The 19,543-nt window shown below is 47.5% G+C and overlaps 1 protein-coding gene across 3 annotated transcripts in view; it reads right to left on the bottom strand.

Annotated features, from left to right (window-relative positions):
* Window positions 1-1,202: 1,202 nt before the first annotated feature.
* Window positions 1,203-19,543, bottom strand: part of FKRP (fukutin related protein) — a 136,245-nt gene continuing 117,904 nt past the window's right edge. For all 3 annotated transcript variants that reach the window (XM_069644580.1, XM_069644582.1, XM_069644581.1), the window contains one exon: window positions 1,203-4,777. In XM_069644580.1, the coding sequence (XP_069500681.1) occupies window positions 2,815-4,326 (1,512 nt within the window). In that variant the 5' untranslated portion in view covers window positions 4,327-4,777 and the 3' untranslated portion in view covers window positions 1,203-2,814. The remainder of the gene's footprint in view (window positions 4,778-19,543) is intronic.

A 19,543-nucleotide genomic window follows, 5' to 3' on the forward strand; every position in this document is an offset into this window, starting at 1 on the left:
TATGTTTAGCCCTCCGAGTGGGGTCCCCATCACACAACGGCTAGATTTAGCCCTTGGAGGAGGAGCATGGAGAACGATCCTGCCGTGTTTAGGCTTCATGTTGACAGTATCTTGTTCAACTGGGATGCAGGTGCCCTCTGCTAGATTTAGCCCCCAACTAGGGATCCTTGGCTTTGCCGGTTCTGACTTTAGACCCTGGGCAGGGAATCTCAGGGTCACCCCCACAGTGCCTTTAGCCCCAAGACAGGGAACCTCAGTTTCCTCTGGTACCCAGTTTGGTTCCCTTGTGGGGAACCTTGGGATGAGTCCCAGTGATCTGTTACAGTCCCTCAGGCGGCAAACCCCTGGAAGAGGTCACTGGGCAGGGGTGCCCTGAAAAGGAAATCAATTGCTTGTCTTTTTCTTCTCCTGGATGAAATCTTCAAAGTGTTAAGGTACCGGAGGTCTTCCTTCCACCGTTAATGGTGACAATCGTGTGACCACACCAAATGGTGTCCCACCAATGGTCCAGGCAAAGCCACTCGAGACAGTGTGTGTGAGGACTATAAGCGGACAAGCAGAAAACCCGTTTTGACAAAGCCTGGGACAAGAGGAAAGAATAATCAAAGATGACAGACATGACAAAGAGCAGGAAAAAGGCACATAGGTACTGCGCACGCAAGTCCCAACTACACAGAGCACAGGACAGATGGCAAAACCAAACCAAGAGCGAAGTACAGAGGATGGGGGGGGGTGGCTAAGCATTCACCCAGATTCATGTATTCATGTATACACCAAAAAATGACCTGCCTTTTTTTTTTCTTTAAACAAATACAATAAAATTTAAAAACAATACACACTCTGTCCCATAGGACAGAATGGCACAAAAATATGGAGAAGAGGACGGACTAAAAGTAGACTTTAAAATTGTATTCTTTTCATCACTACTTTCCAAAACAGTCTGATAAGAATCCCCCCTGCTTCCCCCGACCATCTCAACTAATCATATTCAAAATGAGAAGTTGTTAAGTGTCGCCCTATTCATTGGGCAAAATTACTGCTTTGAGTGTACTGGTGTAAATATTCATGTGATATTAAGCCAGTTTGTCTCTTCTTGTGAGAACACATACAGCAAAACAGCTCATTACAATTGCTCAGTATCCCTTCTCCTGCAGAAGACTCTCCTAACTCATCACTGAAAATAATTGAAGGCAGGGCAAGAATAATAGTAAAATCAATGTTCTTTTTTTATTATATACATATTTCCACAAACACACCCACACACACTTCACCATGTACATTAACACTTCTTGTGGTTCTTCTTGTTCTGTAGCTAATGATAGTCTTTTGGGAACCTGAATATAACACGCAGCAGATAGGAACACCATAGGATAGATCAGGTCATTCAGAAGACAAGAGGACTTTACTAGCTTGTGAAACAGGCGTAGCGCAGCGTGAGGTGGAAGGTGTGCAAGTCGAATAATGAGAATGCATTAAATGGGGAGAAACACCATCTGCCCCATGCACTTGCTAGCCGATTGTAAACATGTTACATTGGGACAGTTATAAGAGTTTGAGAATCCCACAAACCAAATCAGGCCTGATGCAAAACACTAGAGTCTACACATAAGTGACCTCTAGAATGTCCTTCCTGCCCTAAACATATAGGGCAGAGGGCCATTTGTGATGTAAAGGGAGAAGCATGCTCAAGCGGTACCTAGGAAACATGAGAGCTACCAGATAACCCCAGATGATTTGGGGATTTTTTTTAATCGTATTGCTGTCCCCATTTGGATATGTCACTCATATGAATGAATCCCCATACATACTCAGCAGTGAGCGTCACCTATTCAGCATAACAGGCCAAGAGATCACATGTTCAATTGTACACTCCAGGACCTTCTGCACAAAGGCTGTACTTGCATACGGCTGCAAATACAATCTACTAAATCAACACAGGCGCTCCTCACATTCCCTAGATTGTCGTGCAGATGCTAGGATAACAAATGTATCAAATGGACTCATGAACAGGTGCCTGAATGAGCACACCGACATCTACTGTACTCCGTGGGATTACAATGCGCCATACAGATCTGATCCATCTACATTTTGTTGGGATAGTGTTTGCTGCCCTAGAGGACAGGTCAACCCAGCCTCAGTAGCCATATCGAGAGACCCCACCAGCAAGGAAAAATGAAGGATCAAAGTCAGCAGACAGCACTACGTTTAAAAGTGCAGTCAATATTTTGTCTGTAATTAGGTTATCAATGAATAATCTTTGCTTTTGTTTGGTTTCTAAGGGCATTACATGCCACTGACCCTTGGTGTATGACTCAATGCCAAAGTATCACAAACCAAGAAAAAATGTACAGTGGGAAGTTGTGATGGTCAGAAAGGAATCCCTCCCCTCTTCCCACTGCTCAAGAGACACTCACAGATTGAGAGCCTGGATACTCTTAAAGCATTGTAATTGGAGAAATGATCTACTGTGCAGCTTCATTATAATCACAGGAACAAACAACCATAGAGACTTCGGTCTAGCTCTGTCAGGATCCGATACTAAACAGCAAGACAGGAAGCACAGTCAATCTAGACAATGTTAACAATGCAAAAGATATTTTCTACAGCAATGACATGCAGTGACATTGTGAGCATGTGCCTCAAGTATAGTAAACCATAGTTGGACCTGGCACTGTTCGTCTACTAAAACATTCCACATCTCTGTTAACATTAGTCCCTCCTCTATGGAAGTTTTCAGACCACTTTCAAGTGTCCTTGAACCCAGTGCCCGACAGCAAAACCTATATCTTCTGGAAACTCGCCCTCCTTGCTTATCTAACTGCCACTCCTTAGTTTTCGGAATGCAGGATTAGGATACTCTGGGTTTTCAATCACTCCTTCTCCAAATTTGAGCTCCACGAAGCTACGGTAATCGTTTGGTGCCAATGCTGTGAATCCAGCAAAAGACATAGGAACTAGCGGCTTGAGGAAATGCTCAGGAAACTCGACATCCTGCTTGTGGTCTGTCCATGTATTTTTGGTCATAATCCCATTTCTGGGGTAGAAAGGCCAGAGGTCAACATGCAGGTGGTTGGTCTCACTGTACTGTACTCTGAAGAAATCACCCTCTATGGCCTTCTCCCACACATATCCCTTCTCATCTACAATGGACCCAGATTCAATGTTCCGCAGAAACTCGCAGTTAGGGATGTCTTCGAGGTAGATGCCAAGGTCGACATCATAATCCCAGGGGATGATATCCTGATGCCTGGCAGCACCAAGCAGTGTGCCACCTTCCAACCAGTAACGCACACCAGAGCTCTCTAGTATGCTGATGACATAAGAGGTGGTTTCCCTGAGAGCCTTCAGGCAGCACGGCGGCGTCCATCGGTCCTGGTAAAGGTAATCTGGGGTGTCATCATGGACTGTACCAAAGCACCTCAGGGTCTCCTTGCTGCACCCATACCACTGCTGCTTCTCATCTTCCATAACCACCCTTCGAATCCCAAAGTCCCTAAAGAGCTGGGCTCTGCTGGCCTTGGCATGGTTGTCTGCTTTCCACTGGTTGTGAGAGGAAGTGAAAAGGGGCTGTTGGGTCGATGGAAATGAAATATCCTCCAAGATTCGCACCTTCCATCCACGCAACGATGACTGGATGAAGAGAGAGGAAGAAAGAGGTTTTGCGAGGGGAGAGGAGAGGTTAAAGAAATCCCTTGTTTGAAGAAGTATGACTGCTTCGCCTCGGAGAGCACTACATAAATTGCTGCTTGTCGCCATGCTGTACGTGGCCGTCCATTCTTTTAAGCTGACCATCAAGTCAAGACAGTGGAGTGGGATCAAAGACTCAATGGGTGCAGCCACCATGTGCGCTTGGCCTCTGCTGGCTTTATACTCCTCCAGCATCTTCTCAAGCTGCTTTGTGGCATCCACTCGGACACCATCAGGCACCAAAGCAACATATTCAGTCTGGACATAATATTCTGGCCTTGAAGCATAGGCCGGCTGCTCAGGGGATGGCTTCAGGACTACCAAATGGACATGAGGGCTGCTGGGGAGTTGCATAGGTGGGTACGGCAAGATATCTGCAGCAACCACAACAGGTTGGGTGGGGTTGTTCTTCAGGAATGACTGCACAACCTCAGGCACATAGTTTTCGAAGTCTTCAAACTCCCGGATGAGTATTGTGACCCCCGGCACACTGTTATTGGATGGCCTTTGAGAGGAAAGTCTGCCAAGCTCTCTGTGACGTGGCAACACACGCTGCTGGAGCTTGGTACCATAGTAAAGGATGACCAAGTTAGCAACAATGGCCAGAGACAGGGCCCACTGGCAGAAGGTACACCTCATATTGCAAATATGGGTTACTCACTCAGTGAATGGGCTATACATCCGTACATTGTCCCCTACTGTTCTTTGGGTACAAAAAGGGTGCAGATCATTGACACGGCTACCTTTTAGGCAGATATGCTTAGAAAAGGCCATTTAGAAATCACCAATTCAAACAAGTGACAAAATGATTCAAAAGAACATCGTGGTCCCTTCTATAGCCCGAATCTCAATTTCAGAAGAATCAGAATATACCAGTGCTGAGTGACAGCCAGGCAAGGTCTCCATCAGTCCAATAGGATCCAAAAGGTCACTTATAAGAAGATTGTGATGTGTGCATCGTCCCAGACGTGTGCATTTGGACCAATGGCATGTTCACCCTATAGGTACCCTGTAATTTCGTTCCTTCACATAGTTGAAGACACACTTGCAGACACTTCCAGGATACAGTAAGCAGGGCATTCTTCACAATCTGAAAAAAAGAATATTATAGAGAGTGTTAAGAATTATAAAGGAGTTTAACTGAGCAGATGTGATTGATACAATCTTACAATGTTAAGTGCTTTGTATTCTAACAATGCATCCCTGCAGTTCAGTATTTTATTTTAATTTGCAGTGCCTCCAACAGTAACCCCGTGTACATTGTTTTCTTTTAATTACAAGATCTCTGTAGACCTGATCATAGGACCTTCACGTTATTTACATCACAGAGGGGGGTACAGACTGAGACAGACTCTGAATGGATTGCGGTGTATGTATGGAGTGTGACGAAATTCCATGCTGGCATTCAGGGGTGGCCCCAAAGCACTCTGGGTCCTCTCCATAGCACTCCTCCACATAACAAGAAATTGTCACATGCCTCACTTGGCAGTAACTACGCCACATGAGTGAAGCCTGTTCTCAGTTATCCAGGCAACTATGGGAAAGAGGTGACAAGACCACTACCACTCTCAGAAATCCCCACTCTGTTAAGGGAAAAACCTGGACCTGATCCATACAGGAAGTCCAGGCATTTGCGAGCGAGAACTGTTCTTCCCGCGCCCTCACCAAAAGATGCCCAACCAAGACCATGGGAGGTTGATAGAACACCAGGAAATATGCTCTCTGAGCTTGGTGACATCACTGTGGTTTTACCATTAAGTTCTGAAAATGCAAATGCCTGGCGATTGAGATCAGACCGGAGGGAGTTGCTGAAGCCTGTTCTGGCCCTTTTCTCTGTTAGTCTGTCTCAAAGTCCATATTTGACGTCTAACCTGAAAAATAATACTTTGTGTAACAGCTAACGTTCCTGATTTGCGTGGCTACTTCAGGCTCCCACCTTTTCATTCTGGTGAACCTCCATGGAGAGTGAGAGGCAACCTGTCGAGTTCACTGCTGTGTCAACTAATACATAAGAAAAATAAACAATTCTAGGTCAAGACCAGAGGCTCAGATTATGCTTTCTTACTTTTCTTCAAAACTCGAGCAGCATTATAACAATTACAATGTATACAAAATGGACGCAATAAAACTACATTTCCCAAGAAAGTCTTTTTGTTGTAGTCCATTTTTTGATATGATAACTAGAAACATGTGACCTCCTTAACCAATCCTCTCTCTGCTAGTTCATAACCTGCTCTCTTTTCTCTTGTACTTCCCCTTTCTTTGCTGCTTTGGCAGCAGTTAAGTACTATTCACTTATTATCCTTCATGCCGTATATGCCCAAGTGTTTGGGGTTAATTGAGGGATTTGGTTTTAAACATTTTGTTGCTAAACATTGTGTGCGCGAGCGAACAGCTATTACAGACAGCACTGCACTCGACGGAGCAACTCCGTGTGGCCCGAAGGATCGACAGGCGCAACAGGCCTGTGAGAGGGTCCAGCACCGTAAGATCCTCATCTGGAGAGGGCCCTCTCCCACGGAAGGCACAACAGCGCGACTAGAATCGGGATTCCGGCGCCTCTACTTTGGCAATCCGTGAGAGGCATCCTGGGTGGGTGTGTATGTGAAAGAGTGTGCACGGAAGTGTTAAGAATTATATGCACTAGATCAATGGCTATACTGGAGCTGCACGGTCCTTAGCGAAGCACAGTGACCGATCTGTGGGGACGCCGTGAGGCAATTTAAGCTCACCCGACAGGGAGAAACAGTGCCACCCTGTGGCCAAACACAAGACACTATCAGTGTCAGGATACGAGTACCTACAGGGCAAGCAGGAAAGCAGGCAGTCCTTACCAATAATTACCATTAAACTGCACAACAAATGGGTGCAGACCCAGGTTAACCTGCAGTGGAATAATAATACCTCAGACCCACAAAGCTGCTTCGTGGCGGAGGCAGGCCCAAAAATCCTGTGGAGACCCACAAGGTGTCAAAGAACAACTCCAGTGAGGATTATGAAGAGCCCCATACTAGCACAAGGTAAGCAGAACGCAGCAAGGGGCAGGCAGTACAAAGAGTACTGAGTGCAGGCTTGGGAACATTGTCCCAAGGACGGAGCTTGTGGAGGATCTAATCACATTTTCAAAGAGATGGAAGCCATGAGAGGAGAACCCCCAGACAGAAGTTACGTGGGGCTAGAGGGGGAAGAAAGAAAGTCTGAAAAGGCCCACAAGCAGCCAGACTCCCCCGCCACCGGGCACATCACTCAGAAAGAGAGGTGGTGAGAAGAGTGAGGTCATAGGTAAGGAGAGGCAAAGGGTATACAGATGAGTCCAATTCAGAAAAACTGGATAAGGAAGAGTGGGACGAGACAATCATAGAAAGCTCTGTGGAGCGAGATGCATCATCACTGAGCCCTCCTAATAAACACAAGGCTGCCAAGAAAAGGAAAAGGCAATGGGAGGAGGAAGAGAGGGGTGAGGTGTTCGACCCAGACTCTCAGAGGCCAGGAGCAAACTCCGAGTGGAAAGCCCCAGGCCCCAAGTGCAAGAGGGTGTGGCAGAAATGCCAGAAATTGATGAAGATGTTGTCCTTCATGGGGACTGTATGGCAGAGAAATCAAGAAGGGCATAGATAGATCCTGACGAGCATGCCAGTATAAAGTTCTAGATGTCCTAGGCCCTCTAACAAAGATCTGGCAGATGGCGGAAGAGGTGAAACAGCTAGAACAAAAAGTGGACCCTGAGATTGTAGCTGGATGGACACAGAGGGCAATATGCCTGCTTGGCAGTACCAACAGTGCCCTGACAACAGAGAGACGAAGGTCTATCTTTTTCAAAATAGACCCCAAAATGAGCACGTTGGCCACCTCAGAATCAGCATCGAACAGTAAAGGCAAACTCTTTGGGGATGCCTCCATCAAAGAGATGGCGAAACTCGCAAATGCTGCTATAGACAAAACCCAGGCCTTGTTGAAAAGGGTGTTGGACAGAAAGTTTTTGGAAGGGATGGCAGAGGAAGGGGCCGCTCAGCCAGCCGCTATACCTCATACAGGTCCAACTACAATAACAGGAATGACTGAAGAAATCGGGAGGAGCGCAAACCAAACCCGTTCTTTCAGTCGAGAAAAAGGGGTAGAGGAAGAGGCAGCAACAGAGGACAGTAGACAAACAGGTGAGACTGTTCACAAAAGTGCTGAATCGAACAGCAGAGACAGGGACCCCAGAGTAAGTGGTAGGGGGTGGGGGGGGTCTGCACTATTCTTAGACGAGTGGAAAGAATTATCAGGAGGATGCGTGGGTCGAACAAAAGGTGCAGTGTTTCGTACTAGAATTCTGGCAAGAACCAGTACAAACAGAGTACCCGAGATCTATGAGGCTCAACAAGGAAGACAAGGTTTTGTTAGACAAAGATATCAGATCTAGAGAGGAAAGGGGGCCATCTCACTGGCATCCAACTCCTCTATCAGGTTTATAAGCAATATGTTCTTGGTAAAGGGCAAAAAGAAACTGAGACCAGTGTTAACTTGAGAAGTTTAAAGGCATCCATCATATACAAACATTTCAAGATGGAGGGAATCCATCTTTTAAGGGATGTATTACAATCAGGGGATTAGCTGGTGAGTATAGACCTCAAAGATACCTACTTAACGATCCCAATCTCAAGGGAACATCAAAGGTTCCTTTAATTCTGGTGGGGAGGTCAGAAGTGGGAGTTGACATGCCTCCCGTTCGGCCTAGCGTCAGCACCTTGGGCTTTTACGAAACTGATTAGGACAGTGGTCAGTCACCTAAGAGAGCAGGGCATCAGGTTGATAGTATATTTAGACTTCCGTTTGATGGGGCAGGACAAAGTAAGGTTGGAACAACAAGCAGAAGTGCCAATCCAACTGTTGCAGAGCTTGGGATTTTTTATAAATTGGGAAAAATCTGAATTAGAACCGACTCAATCATTAGAGTTCCTGGGTTTCATGATAGACACGACAGCAGCCACGCTCACCCTACCAATAAAGGTAAATCTGATAAAAAAGGAGATCAGGTCAATCCTAGCGAACAAAGTGATTCACTGAGAATGTATGATAACCCTCTTCATAGGTGTTCAATTTTTAGGCGTTGTAGTGCCCTGTAGTGTAGTGGCCCCGGAAGATCGCCTGAATGGAGCATCATCCATTCAGGCGATCTTCCGGGGCCACTACACTACAGGGCACTACAACGCCTAAAAATTAAACACCTATGAAGAGGGTTATCATACAAACAGAAAGTGAAGATCTACAAAGAGACGAAAACAAAACTATGGTGGTGGTTCAGACACATGGCAGCCTGGAACGGGAGAGCGATATGTGGCTCATCCCCGGACCTCATAGAATCAGATGCCAGGCGTTTGGGCTGGGGAGCCTGTTGCAGAGAGATGACAACGGGAGGCAGGAGGTCAGGGAAGGAGCTAGAGCTCCACATCAATTGTATAGCGCTGATGGCAAGGTCCTTCGCAGTAAAGTGTTGGACCCAAGACAAAGTGAACTGTTTCTTTTTACTGAAAATGGACATCTCCGCAGTACACTACATAAAAAGGCTGGGTGGGACGAAGTCCAGGATGCTGGCAGAGCTAGCAAAAGATTTCTAGCACATGTGCCTACAGAACAAGATCAGCGTCACAGCAGAATATCTCCCAGGTCTGAAGAATGAAGTGGCAGACTGGAATTTGAGACATTTGAGGGACGCCAGCGTTTGGCAACCAGACAGAAGAACAAGTTACTTACCAACTGTAACGTTCTTTCGACTGGATGTTCCTCCCACGTATTCCTCATCCTGTGATAATTCGTTATCGCCAGCTTCGCTGCTTTGGAATTTTTTTTTTCGCCAGAGAGCACTGTGCGCGAGGTCGTGGCGTCGATTGTCCATCGACGGGCTCCGTTCCGTGTCGACGTCACTGTTGGTATAAGTAGCTCGAGCCGCGCCCGTTGGCTTCAGTTCTGTTTTTTCAAGGAAATACTCGTGGAACATCCAGGCATATGCTGTGACTGATAGGCCCATCGTGAGAGGAAATTGTAAGAAAACGTAAACTGTACTGCGGGGTAGGCTGGGAGGGTCGATGAGGAATACATGGGAGGAACATCCAGTCGAAATAATGTTAGTTGGTAAGTAACTTGTTCTTCGAATGGATTGTGTCCTCCCACGTATGCCTCATCTTGTGATAGACTACCATAGCAGTGGTCAATTTGGAGGTGGGAATGCTAGTTCTTGTTTTCATGGACGGAGTGAAGTACCGCTCTGGCAAATATCCCCTCATTGGAGGAGGAGGCATCTAAGCAATAATGCTTGATAAAGGTATGCATTGATGCCCATGTTGCAGCTGAGCAAATGTCTTTTGCAGGGACTACCCTCTTCAAAGCCACAGAAGTAGCCATTCCCCTAGTGGAGTGAGCACGCAGCCCATCCGGTGGGTCTTTTCCTGCTAATCTGTAGCATTCCAATATAGCTAGAATGATCCAGCGGGATATAGTTTGTTTCATCACCACTACCCCCAATTTACGACCTGTGTAACCCACAAAGAGTTGGTCATCTTGACATAGTTTTGTCTTTCTCGAAATGTAAGAGCTGAGGGCCCTCTTGGGGTCCAGTCTATGTAATCTCTCCTCTTCTTTTGCCAAATGAGGAGGAGGGTAGAATGTTGGTAAAATAATTTTCGGTGACAAATGGAAGTTGGAAACTACTTTCGGTAAGAAAGATGGTTTAACCTCAAGAACTACCTTATCCTTGTAAAAGATGGTATATGGAGGTTTACATGAGAAAGCCTATAGTTCACTAACCCTGCGGGCTGATGTTAATGCCACAAGAAGGACAGTTTTTAGTGTTAAAAGCCTCAATGGACAGGAGTGCAGAGGCTCAAATGGTATACATGTTAGGAATTTAAGGACTAAGTTTAAATCCCAAGTTAGAACATGAAACGGTATTGGTGGATATATATTGGTCAGTCCTTTCAGGAACTATATGATTAATGGAATTTTAAAGTAAGAAACCTCTTCTGAGGAGCGCTTAAAAATGGCCAGCGCAAGATATCCTTTGATTGTTCCGATCTGGAGCCCCAGATTGGCTAGATGGAACAGGAAATAAAGCACCATTGGGGTGCCACATTGAAAAGGGTCCGCATCCCTATCTTTGCACCAGTTACTGAACTTGTTCCAACGACATCGGTACAAGGATTTTGTTGCTGGCCTTCTGGCCGAAAGCAAAATATCCAGAACGTCATCTGGAAGATCCCAATGCTTGTATCTCAACCTCTCAGAAACCATGCGTGAAGGTTGAGTGTCTTGACCTCTGGATGCAGAACGCGACCTTCCCCTTGCGAGAGAAGATCCTCTCTTTGCGGAAGACGTACTGGAGGGAAGATGGACATGTCCAGAAGGTCCGGGTACCACGTCCTCCTGGCCCAGTCCAGGGCAATTAGGATCATGGTTTTCCTGAACTTTCTCAACCTCCTGATTACTTGAGGAATCACGGGGACTGGAGGAAACGCGTACAGCAGGGTAAAATCCCAATCCACCACGAACAAGTCTCCTAGAGCTCCTCTCGGGGGGAAATTCCCTTGAGCAATACTGATCCACTTGAGGGGTTCCCCAAATGTCGAAGATCTCCATAAGGACTTCCTGAGCTAACTCCCACTCGTGGGAGACTGTGCTCTGCCTGCTCAGAGCGTCTGCCGCCGTGTTCTGCTCTCCGGCTAGGTGAACTGCGGATAGAGAGATTCCTTCTCGTATTGCCCAGAACCAGAGCTGCATCGCCTCTCTGCACAGAGGTAGTGATCCTACACCACCTCTTTTGTTGAGGTAGTACATGGCCACTGTGTTGTCCGTCATTATCAGGACATTCTTTCCCCGTACAGAGGGCAGGAAGGCCTTCGCACTAGTCTGATTGCCCTCAGCTCCAATAGGTTGATGTGCAGTTTGGACTCCGATGGAGACCAACGCCCGCTGATTGTCAGATCGCTGGTGTGAGCTACCCACCCCCTGAGTGAGGCGTCTGTCACTACTGTTATCTCCCGCCATGGTTGCCAAAAAGATACTCCCTTGAGGATGTTGTCGTGGCAAGCCCACCAGAATAGATCCTGAGCAACTGCGCTCGGGACTTGCAGAAGATCTGACATATTCCCGAGAATTGGGACCACTGAGTTCTGAGGGCCCATTGGAGTGATCTCATTCTCAGTCTGGCCTCTGGCACCAGAAAAATGCAGGAGGTCATGAGGCCGAGCAACCTCAGAAAATCGAAGGCCGGCAGATGCTGGGCTTTCTGGAATTTCGTTACCATCTGCTGGATGTGGAGAGCTCTTACCTCGGGCAGCGAGGCTTTGCCCGAGGAAGTGTCCAAAACTGCTCCGATAAACTGGAGTTGTTTGGATGGTATCATGTGGGACTTCTTGAAATTGAGGGAGAAGCCCAGGTTGTGGAGGAAGTGGCAGGTGATCGACAGATGTTCCTGAGCTTGTTCTGGAGAACGTGCTCTGATCAGCCAGTCGTCCAGGTAGGGGTAGACATGAATCCCCCCTCTCCTGAGGCTCACTGCCACTACCGCCATCAGCTTGGTGAAAACCCTCGGAGCTGAGGTCAGTCCGAAAGGCAGAACTCGAAACTGATAGTGAGAACCGCCAACTGCGAACCTCAGGTATTTTCTGTGCTTGGGATGGAATGGCACATGAAAATAAGCATCCTGAAGGTCCAATGATACCAACCAGTCTTGGAGTTGGAGAGCCTGAAGGATCTGAGAAAGGGTTACCATCTTGAACTTGTCCTTCCTGAGGAACTTGTTCAACTTTCTTGAGTCCAAGATGGGTCTCGGCCCTCTGTCCTTCTTTGGGATGAGAAAATAAGGGGAGTACCAACCTTTGTTCCTCTCCGCTACAGGTACATGTTCTATTGCACCTTTCTCTAGCAGGGTTAAAATTTCCTGCAAACGGAGCGGGTCTGGAATTTTGGTAGAGCTGGCTCCCGGTGGATGATCGTGAGGTCTTTTTAGGAAGGGAAGGCAGGAACCTTGGGCTACTGTTTCCAGTGCCCAAGCATCTGAAATAATACCCCGCCATTCTTTCAGATGCTGAGAGATTCTGCCTCCCACTGGTGTTTTGTATGATAAGACCACAGAGTGATTTGGAGGCGGCTGAGGGCATAAATGCCGTTCCTGATGATGGCTTTGTAGTCTTTCCTCGTACACCACGAGTGACATTCCTTTTGCCCCTTTAAAAAGCCTGTCCTCGTCCTCTACCAACAGAAGAGTAGTATCGAAAAGGGCGACCCTCCAGGAAAATGAGTCCAAATAGGGTTTCCGAGGCTGTCGAATGGAGGCACTAAGGGATTTAGCTGCCGCTTTTGAGGTCTGTAGTTTTTCTAGGCTCTCATCAGCCTTACTACCAAACAGCCTCGAGCCATCAAAGGGCATGTTGAGAAGTCTGGTTTGCACATCTGGTGCAGACCCTGACTTTCTCAACCACGCAAATCTGCGTAGCACTGTGCTTGATGCCATGGATCTGCTAATACTATCAGCAGTATCCAGTCCAGACTGGAGACATTGCCCCATTGCCTCCTTCCCGTCTTTGACTATATTCAGGAAGCCTTCCCTTTCCTCGCCTTCCGGAATATGTTCAGCCGCCGCCGAAATGCATTTCCACAGAGTATGTGTGAACCTGGCCAGGGTACAGGTGACATTGGTTGATTTCAAGGCCATGCTACCTGAAGTAAAAACTTTACGAGCCCAAGCATCAACCTTCTTATCTTCCCTATCCGGAGGAATGGTTGGGTATGCTGTCTGTCTCGAAGGAGTTGCAGCCTGAATAACCAGACTTTCTGGAGTAGGGTGTCGATTTAGTTATTCTGGGTCAGAAGTAGAAGTTCTGTACTTCTTTGGAAGATTGCCGTCTACTGCAGCAATGTTATCAGGTTTTTCCCAGTTGCTTTCAACTGTCCCTTGAAGCGCCCAATGGAAAAGGAGACCTGGATCTTTCTGGGGTCCCCAGATTATTATGTCCATCATATCATCTTGCTCAAAAGTAGGTGAGGCTCTTCCCCAACCCATATATTCGATCACCCTGTTCATCAAACTCCTGTACCCTGAGTCTGCATGTTCTGCAGGATCAGGTGCAGCAAACTCTAATTCAGGTGATGTGTCAACACCACTAGCAGAATGTAGAGTTTCACATAGGTCTCTCATTTTTGATTCAGGGTTTATAAGTTCCTCTGGAACTTGTCTAGTGCCATATTTTACTCCAAAAGGAGTGACATCTGCATCCTCCGAGCCAGATTCTTCAAAAATTGAAGACATGGACCTAAAAAATCTGACTTGGGCAAAGGTGAAAACCTTCTCTCTTCCTCCTGATTTTTTATGGAAGGAATTGGTGTTTTCTTTGAAGGGGTCGAAGGAATCTTCGACACACTCGACTAAGTCTTCGATAAGGGCGTCAAAGATAATATAGGCTTCGTTGTCGAAGCTGTCGGCGCCGATGAAGTTGCACTCTATTTCGACAACTTCTGCTTTTTATGAGGGATCGGAGAAACACTTGATCCTCGAGGATCTCTCGACGATTTGTCGACTCGAGTTTTATGGGTACTACTGGGTTTTACCGCCGTAGTTCCTGACTTCCCTGTGTTGTCCCGTGGAGCGACCGCGGTCTATCTTTTCTGAGGTTTCTTTCAGGGGGTCGAGGCCGAATTCTCATAGACCTGTATCATTTTTCTTCTAAAATTCTCCCATTTTGTAGGGGAATCCGATCTTGTTGGACATCGAACCAATTCAGTCGATGTATCGGATGATGACGATGGAGATCTATGTCTCCTTTTTAGTTTTTTAGAAGACGAAGATGATCGTCTCGATCTACAACAAGATCGGGATCTCTTCGAATGTTTTTTATGACGTTCCGATTCCTTTGAATCTGACTATTTCTTATGCCTTTTAGACGAGGCCTTCAAAGTGGTCTTTGACGCCTCCCGCCACACCGCTAACTTACTTTTCCTCTCACGGAGGGCCTTCTCCGTCATCGACTGACAGGAGCCACAATCGCTGGTTCGATGATCCAAACCCAGACACCAAAGACAGATACGGTGAGGATCGGTGATGGACATCTTCGACCCGCAGTCGATACACTTCTTAAACCCAGTTTTGGGTGTAGAAGCGGTTGATGATGAAGACATTTTCTGACAGAAAATCTCGAAGCGCGCCGTTCACGAGAGCAAAGCAATCGGAAAAACGGAACTGAAGCCAATGGACGCGGCTCGAGCTACTTATACAGACAGTGACGTCGACACGGAACGGAGCCCGTCGAGGGACAATCGACGCCACGACCTCGAGCACAGCGTCCTCTGCCAAAAACATTTTTTCAAAGCAACGAAGATGGCGATAACAAATCACCACAAAATGAGGATTACGTGGGAGGACACAATCCATTCGAACAGTATTTCTAACCCTAATGAAGATGAATGGACCATGCAAGACAGACCTATTTGCGCTCAGGTTGAATGCTCAACTAAAGCGTTTCTTCAGCTGGAGACCAGAGTCAGCTGCGGAAGCAACGGACGCATTTCTACAGAAGTTGGGTCCAGAGAGGGAGTATGCTTTTCCTCCATTCGCAATGATCCCGGGAACGGTAGCTCAGGTCAGGAGACAGCAGGCAACCGTAATCCTAGTGACGCCAGATTGGAGGAATCAGGTGTGGTTCCCGGACCTTCTGGAATTATCAACAGACAATCATCTGTTAATTACCCAATTCAGAGAGTGGATTCAGAATCCAGTGGGCGAGATTCAAGCCTTGATGCAGGAAGGCAACTTGAGACTAATAGCATGGGCCATTTCCAGGGAGCCTGGCAGAAGTTAAGACTTTCGGGAGACGCTGAGAAATTCATCAAAGAGGCTTGGGCACCAGGTAAGTCTACAGGTCAGCTTGGGCACACTGGAACAGCTGGTGTGTGGAATGACACACATCCCCACTAGAGCACATTTTTCAGATAGTGAATTTTCTTGCGACCTTGCTAGCTCAGGGCAAAACATATAGTACAGCGAACACTTGTAGATTGGCCATTTCAACCGGTCATCCCAAGATAGAGAACGTGACAGTGGGTGAACACCCTCTAGTATGCAAACACCTCAGAGGGGTGAGAATTTTGAAACCATTGATGCTGCCCAGATACACACAGACATGGGACGTTAATACAGTCCTAAATTTAACAGCTGACCAGATAAACAATGGGGAGGAAAGTATTATCAGCAAAGCTCACAACACTGCTTTGCCTCATATCTTGTAAAGGAGTGTCTGACGTGAAAGCACTCAGTGGACCAAAATATTTTAGCACTTCAGGGGGTCACATTCTATATTAACAAGAGGACTAAGACAGGTATCAAAACCGTTATTTACTCTGCTTTTACGGACCAACCCAGGCTATATCCGGTTTGTTGTTTGAAGGTTCAGAAGGAGATGAAAAGTACCATTAGGCCGGCAGGAGTAACACAATTGTTCATCACCCTTAGGAAACCTTTCACGGCAGTGGAGGTGGCAACTCTAGCCAGTTGGGTTAAATGGTGTATGTTATAGGTGTGCATGGACATGGGAATTTATGGTGCCCATTCAATTAGAGGAGCTACAGCGTGAAAAGCATATAACGCAGGGGCTCGGTTAGAAGACATCTTAAAAGCAGCAGACTGCTCAAAAGAGTCAACATTCAAACAGTCTTACTCTAGACTGATAGATAAAATGTCTACGTCTTGACATAGAATACTGATTTTCCATAATAACGTTATAGAAAGTCAAGATTCTATTAAAGACACAGAGGCGAAGGATTAGCCCGCCCACTCAATGGTATGAACTAATTGAAATTCTGATATAATGAATATTGAATGATTTGTTGTGAGAAACTGTTTTTAATGATTGCCCACCCTATCATAGCTTGCCTCAGGTTTGTTTATTTGATTATTAAGAAGGAACGGAATTTCAGCAAGCAGGTTCCTAAAACAAGGAGGATGCACATAGGACATAGAGACCGACGAAGAAAGAGGAAGGACAAGAGAAAAGAGAGCAGGTTATGGACCTGCAGAGAGAGGATTGGTTAAGGAGGTAACATGTTTCTAGTTATCATTAAAAAGAATTGACTACAACAAAAATACTATTTCTTGGGAAATGTAGTTTGATTGCGTTCATTTTTATATATTGTAATGGTTATAATGATGTTCGAGTTTTGAAGTAAAGGAAGAAAGCAGAAACCTTCTCCATGTGTTTAATGGAATATTGTATTTCTATGACGTTAGTATGGAAAATCAGTATTGTTTCTTTGCCATCTGGTGGAGCACTATTTCTTCTGACCACAAGAGGGAGCACCAACACTAAAATCGCATTGCTAGTGTCAACACGGAGAAAAGCATTGCGAAAATACTTCAGGATGTCTCCCTTCACAGTGAACTTTTCAGAGTCCAATCGGATAACTTGGATTGACCATGAATGTGTGCGTGCCTGTTGCACAGCGAGTGCTGCACCATTAACTATAGACCCGAAGTTAGTGCAAAGGGTGTTAAAACCATCAATGTTGATTCCTGCATGGCGACTTTGGGATAATGTAAGCCAAAAACATCCCTGGCCTAGCTTACTACTTTCTGGCCCAGGTGAACCCAGAGAAAAATTGTCCGAATAAAAGGAGGCGTTCTAGTCATGGGTTTTGCTGTGTATGGATTATTTTGTCAAGAACTGAAGAAAATATCACTATAGCTCCACTGCTTGGGGGCTGAAGGGAAGGAGGTTAGCGTGGCTGCCAAAACACGGATGAGGACGGATACGGTGGTTGGAGATTTGGCTAACCTCAATGAGTATGAAAAGGGGGTACAGAAGATGGACATTTACTATATAGACCCACGGTGATGTGGGGTTGGAGCGTTACTCGTTGGTGTGCGCAGCGTGAACAGGTGGTGAAATCTCTATAAAGTCAGAGAAGAGTATTCTTAAGATACCTTTGCTGGGAAAACTGGTATTGTGCAGGGATGCATACTACTAAACTCGAGACCTTGCTCCGATTGTCTCACAATAACCTTTATGCAGTAAATCAATTACTTAGATTGTGTCTGCGCCAACCTGTTATAGTTTAAACAGTAAACGAATCAGCCTTACTGGATTCTCATACATATCACGTCTTTCATGTTTTTGATGAATTTCCAGAATCACGAGCTGTAGAGCATTTCTTTACAGTTTCTATCATAATTGGATCATCCAAGTCTTATGACTTGGATATAAACTTTGATATTTGAACAATTTTTAGTGTTATAGTCCTGCCCCCGCACATTCGCAACGGGTCAGTGGCATTCCACGTGACTGCACCAACATCCTCACCTGACCCACAGACCCTGCCGGCCTTTTTGTTGACCTCCAGCTGCTTTGTGGATGGGCTGAAGCCGGTGGAGCCCCTGCCACCCCACCACCGCAGCCCTCCTCTCCAGGCACTCCCCCAGCCAAGGAAAGGACCTGCCCCCACATCAACCCTGACCATCGAGGAGTTCTGGCTGGCCTCCGTTACAGGTTTTCCCTCCAGAGAGGGATGGGTACCCTACCAGTGCTCCCTGGGACTGGCACTGAACTTGGGGACGGTCGACCAACAAGGGAGACCAGCGCCCAAGCCTGGAAGCAGCACTGCCGTCCGTCCCGAAGCTCTGGCTGGCCTCCGTTACGGTTTTACCTCCAGGGAGGGATGGGGACCCCGTCAAGGCTCCCTGGGACCGCCACTGAACTTGGGGACTGTCGACCAACAAGGAAGACAGGTGCCCAAGCCGGGAGGCAGCACCCGCGGGCTTCCCAGAGCTCTGGCTGGCCTGTGTTACAGCTTTTTCCTGCGGGAAGGGAGGAGGACCCTGCTGGAGCTCCCTGGGACCAGCGCTGAATTTGGGGACAGTCGACCAACAATGGAGACAGGCACCAAAGGCCAGAGGCAACACCGCCGGCCGCCCCGGTGCTCTGGCTCGGATGCATTACAGATTTTCCTTCTGGGCTCCTTGGGAATGCCGCTGGACTTGGGGACGGTCGCCCAACATGGGAGACAGGTGCCCAAGGCCGGGGGCGGCAGCCTTGACAATCCTGGAGCTCTCGCTGGCCTTTGTTGCAGCTTTTCCCTCCAGGGAGGGATAGGGACCCTGCCGGGGCACCCTGGGACCGCCGCTGAACTTGGGGACTGTTGACCAACAAGGCAAACAGGCACCAAAGCCCTGACGTAGCACCACTGGCCGTCCCAGAGCTCTGGCTTTCCTGCGTTACAGCATTTCCCTGTGGGAAGGGAGGAAGCACCCTGCCGGGGCTCTCTGGGATCCCCACTAAACTTGGGGACAATCAACCAACATGGGAGACAGGTGCCCAAGGCCAGGGGCAGCAGCCTTGACCACCCTGGAGCTCTGGCTGAGCTGCGCTACAGCTTTTCCCTTCGGAAAGGGATGGGGACCCTGCAGGGGCTCCCTGGGACCCACGCTGAACTTGCGGATGGTCGCCCAACATGGGAGACAGGACCAAAGGCTGCCCCGGAGCTCTGGCTCGGATGAGTTGCAGTTTTTCCTTCTGGGAAAGGACGGGGACCCTGCCGGGGCTCCTTGAGACTGCAGCAGGGCTTGGGGATGATCGCCAAACATGGGAGACAGGTGCCCAATGTCATGATGCCTACCTCCAAGGAGCCAGGTCCGACCCAGCAACCCCAGAGGCAGGCATCATTTCCCCCAGGGGAGTGCCAGCGGGCCCAAGCTGGGGCCCTTTGGACTCAGTCCTGGCACCTTAGGCGCCAGGCTCATGTTGGACCTCTGTCCTGGCGCCTTAGGCGCCAGGCTCATAAAGCTAGACATGTGTTCAAGTGTTTTAATGTGCACTTACCTGATGCAGACCATGCT

This window comes from Ambystoma mexicanum, chromosome 2p, assembly GCF_040938575.1.
Source record: "Ambystoma mexicanum isolate Mex_15411 chromosome 2p, UKY_AmexF1_1, whole genome shotgun sequence".
In the NCBI taxonomy this organism is placed as follows: Eukaryota; Metazoa; Chordata; class Amphibia; order Caudata; family Ambystomatidae; genus Ambystoma; species Ambystoma mexicanum.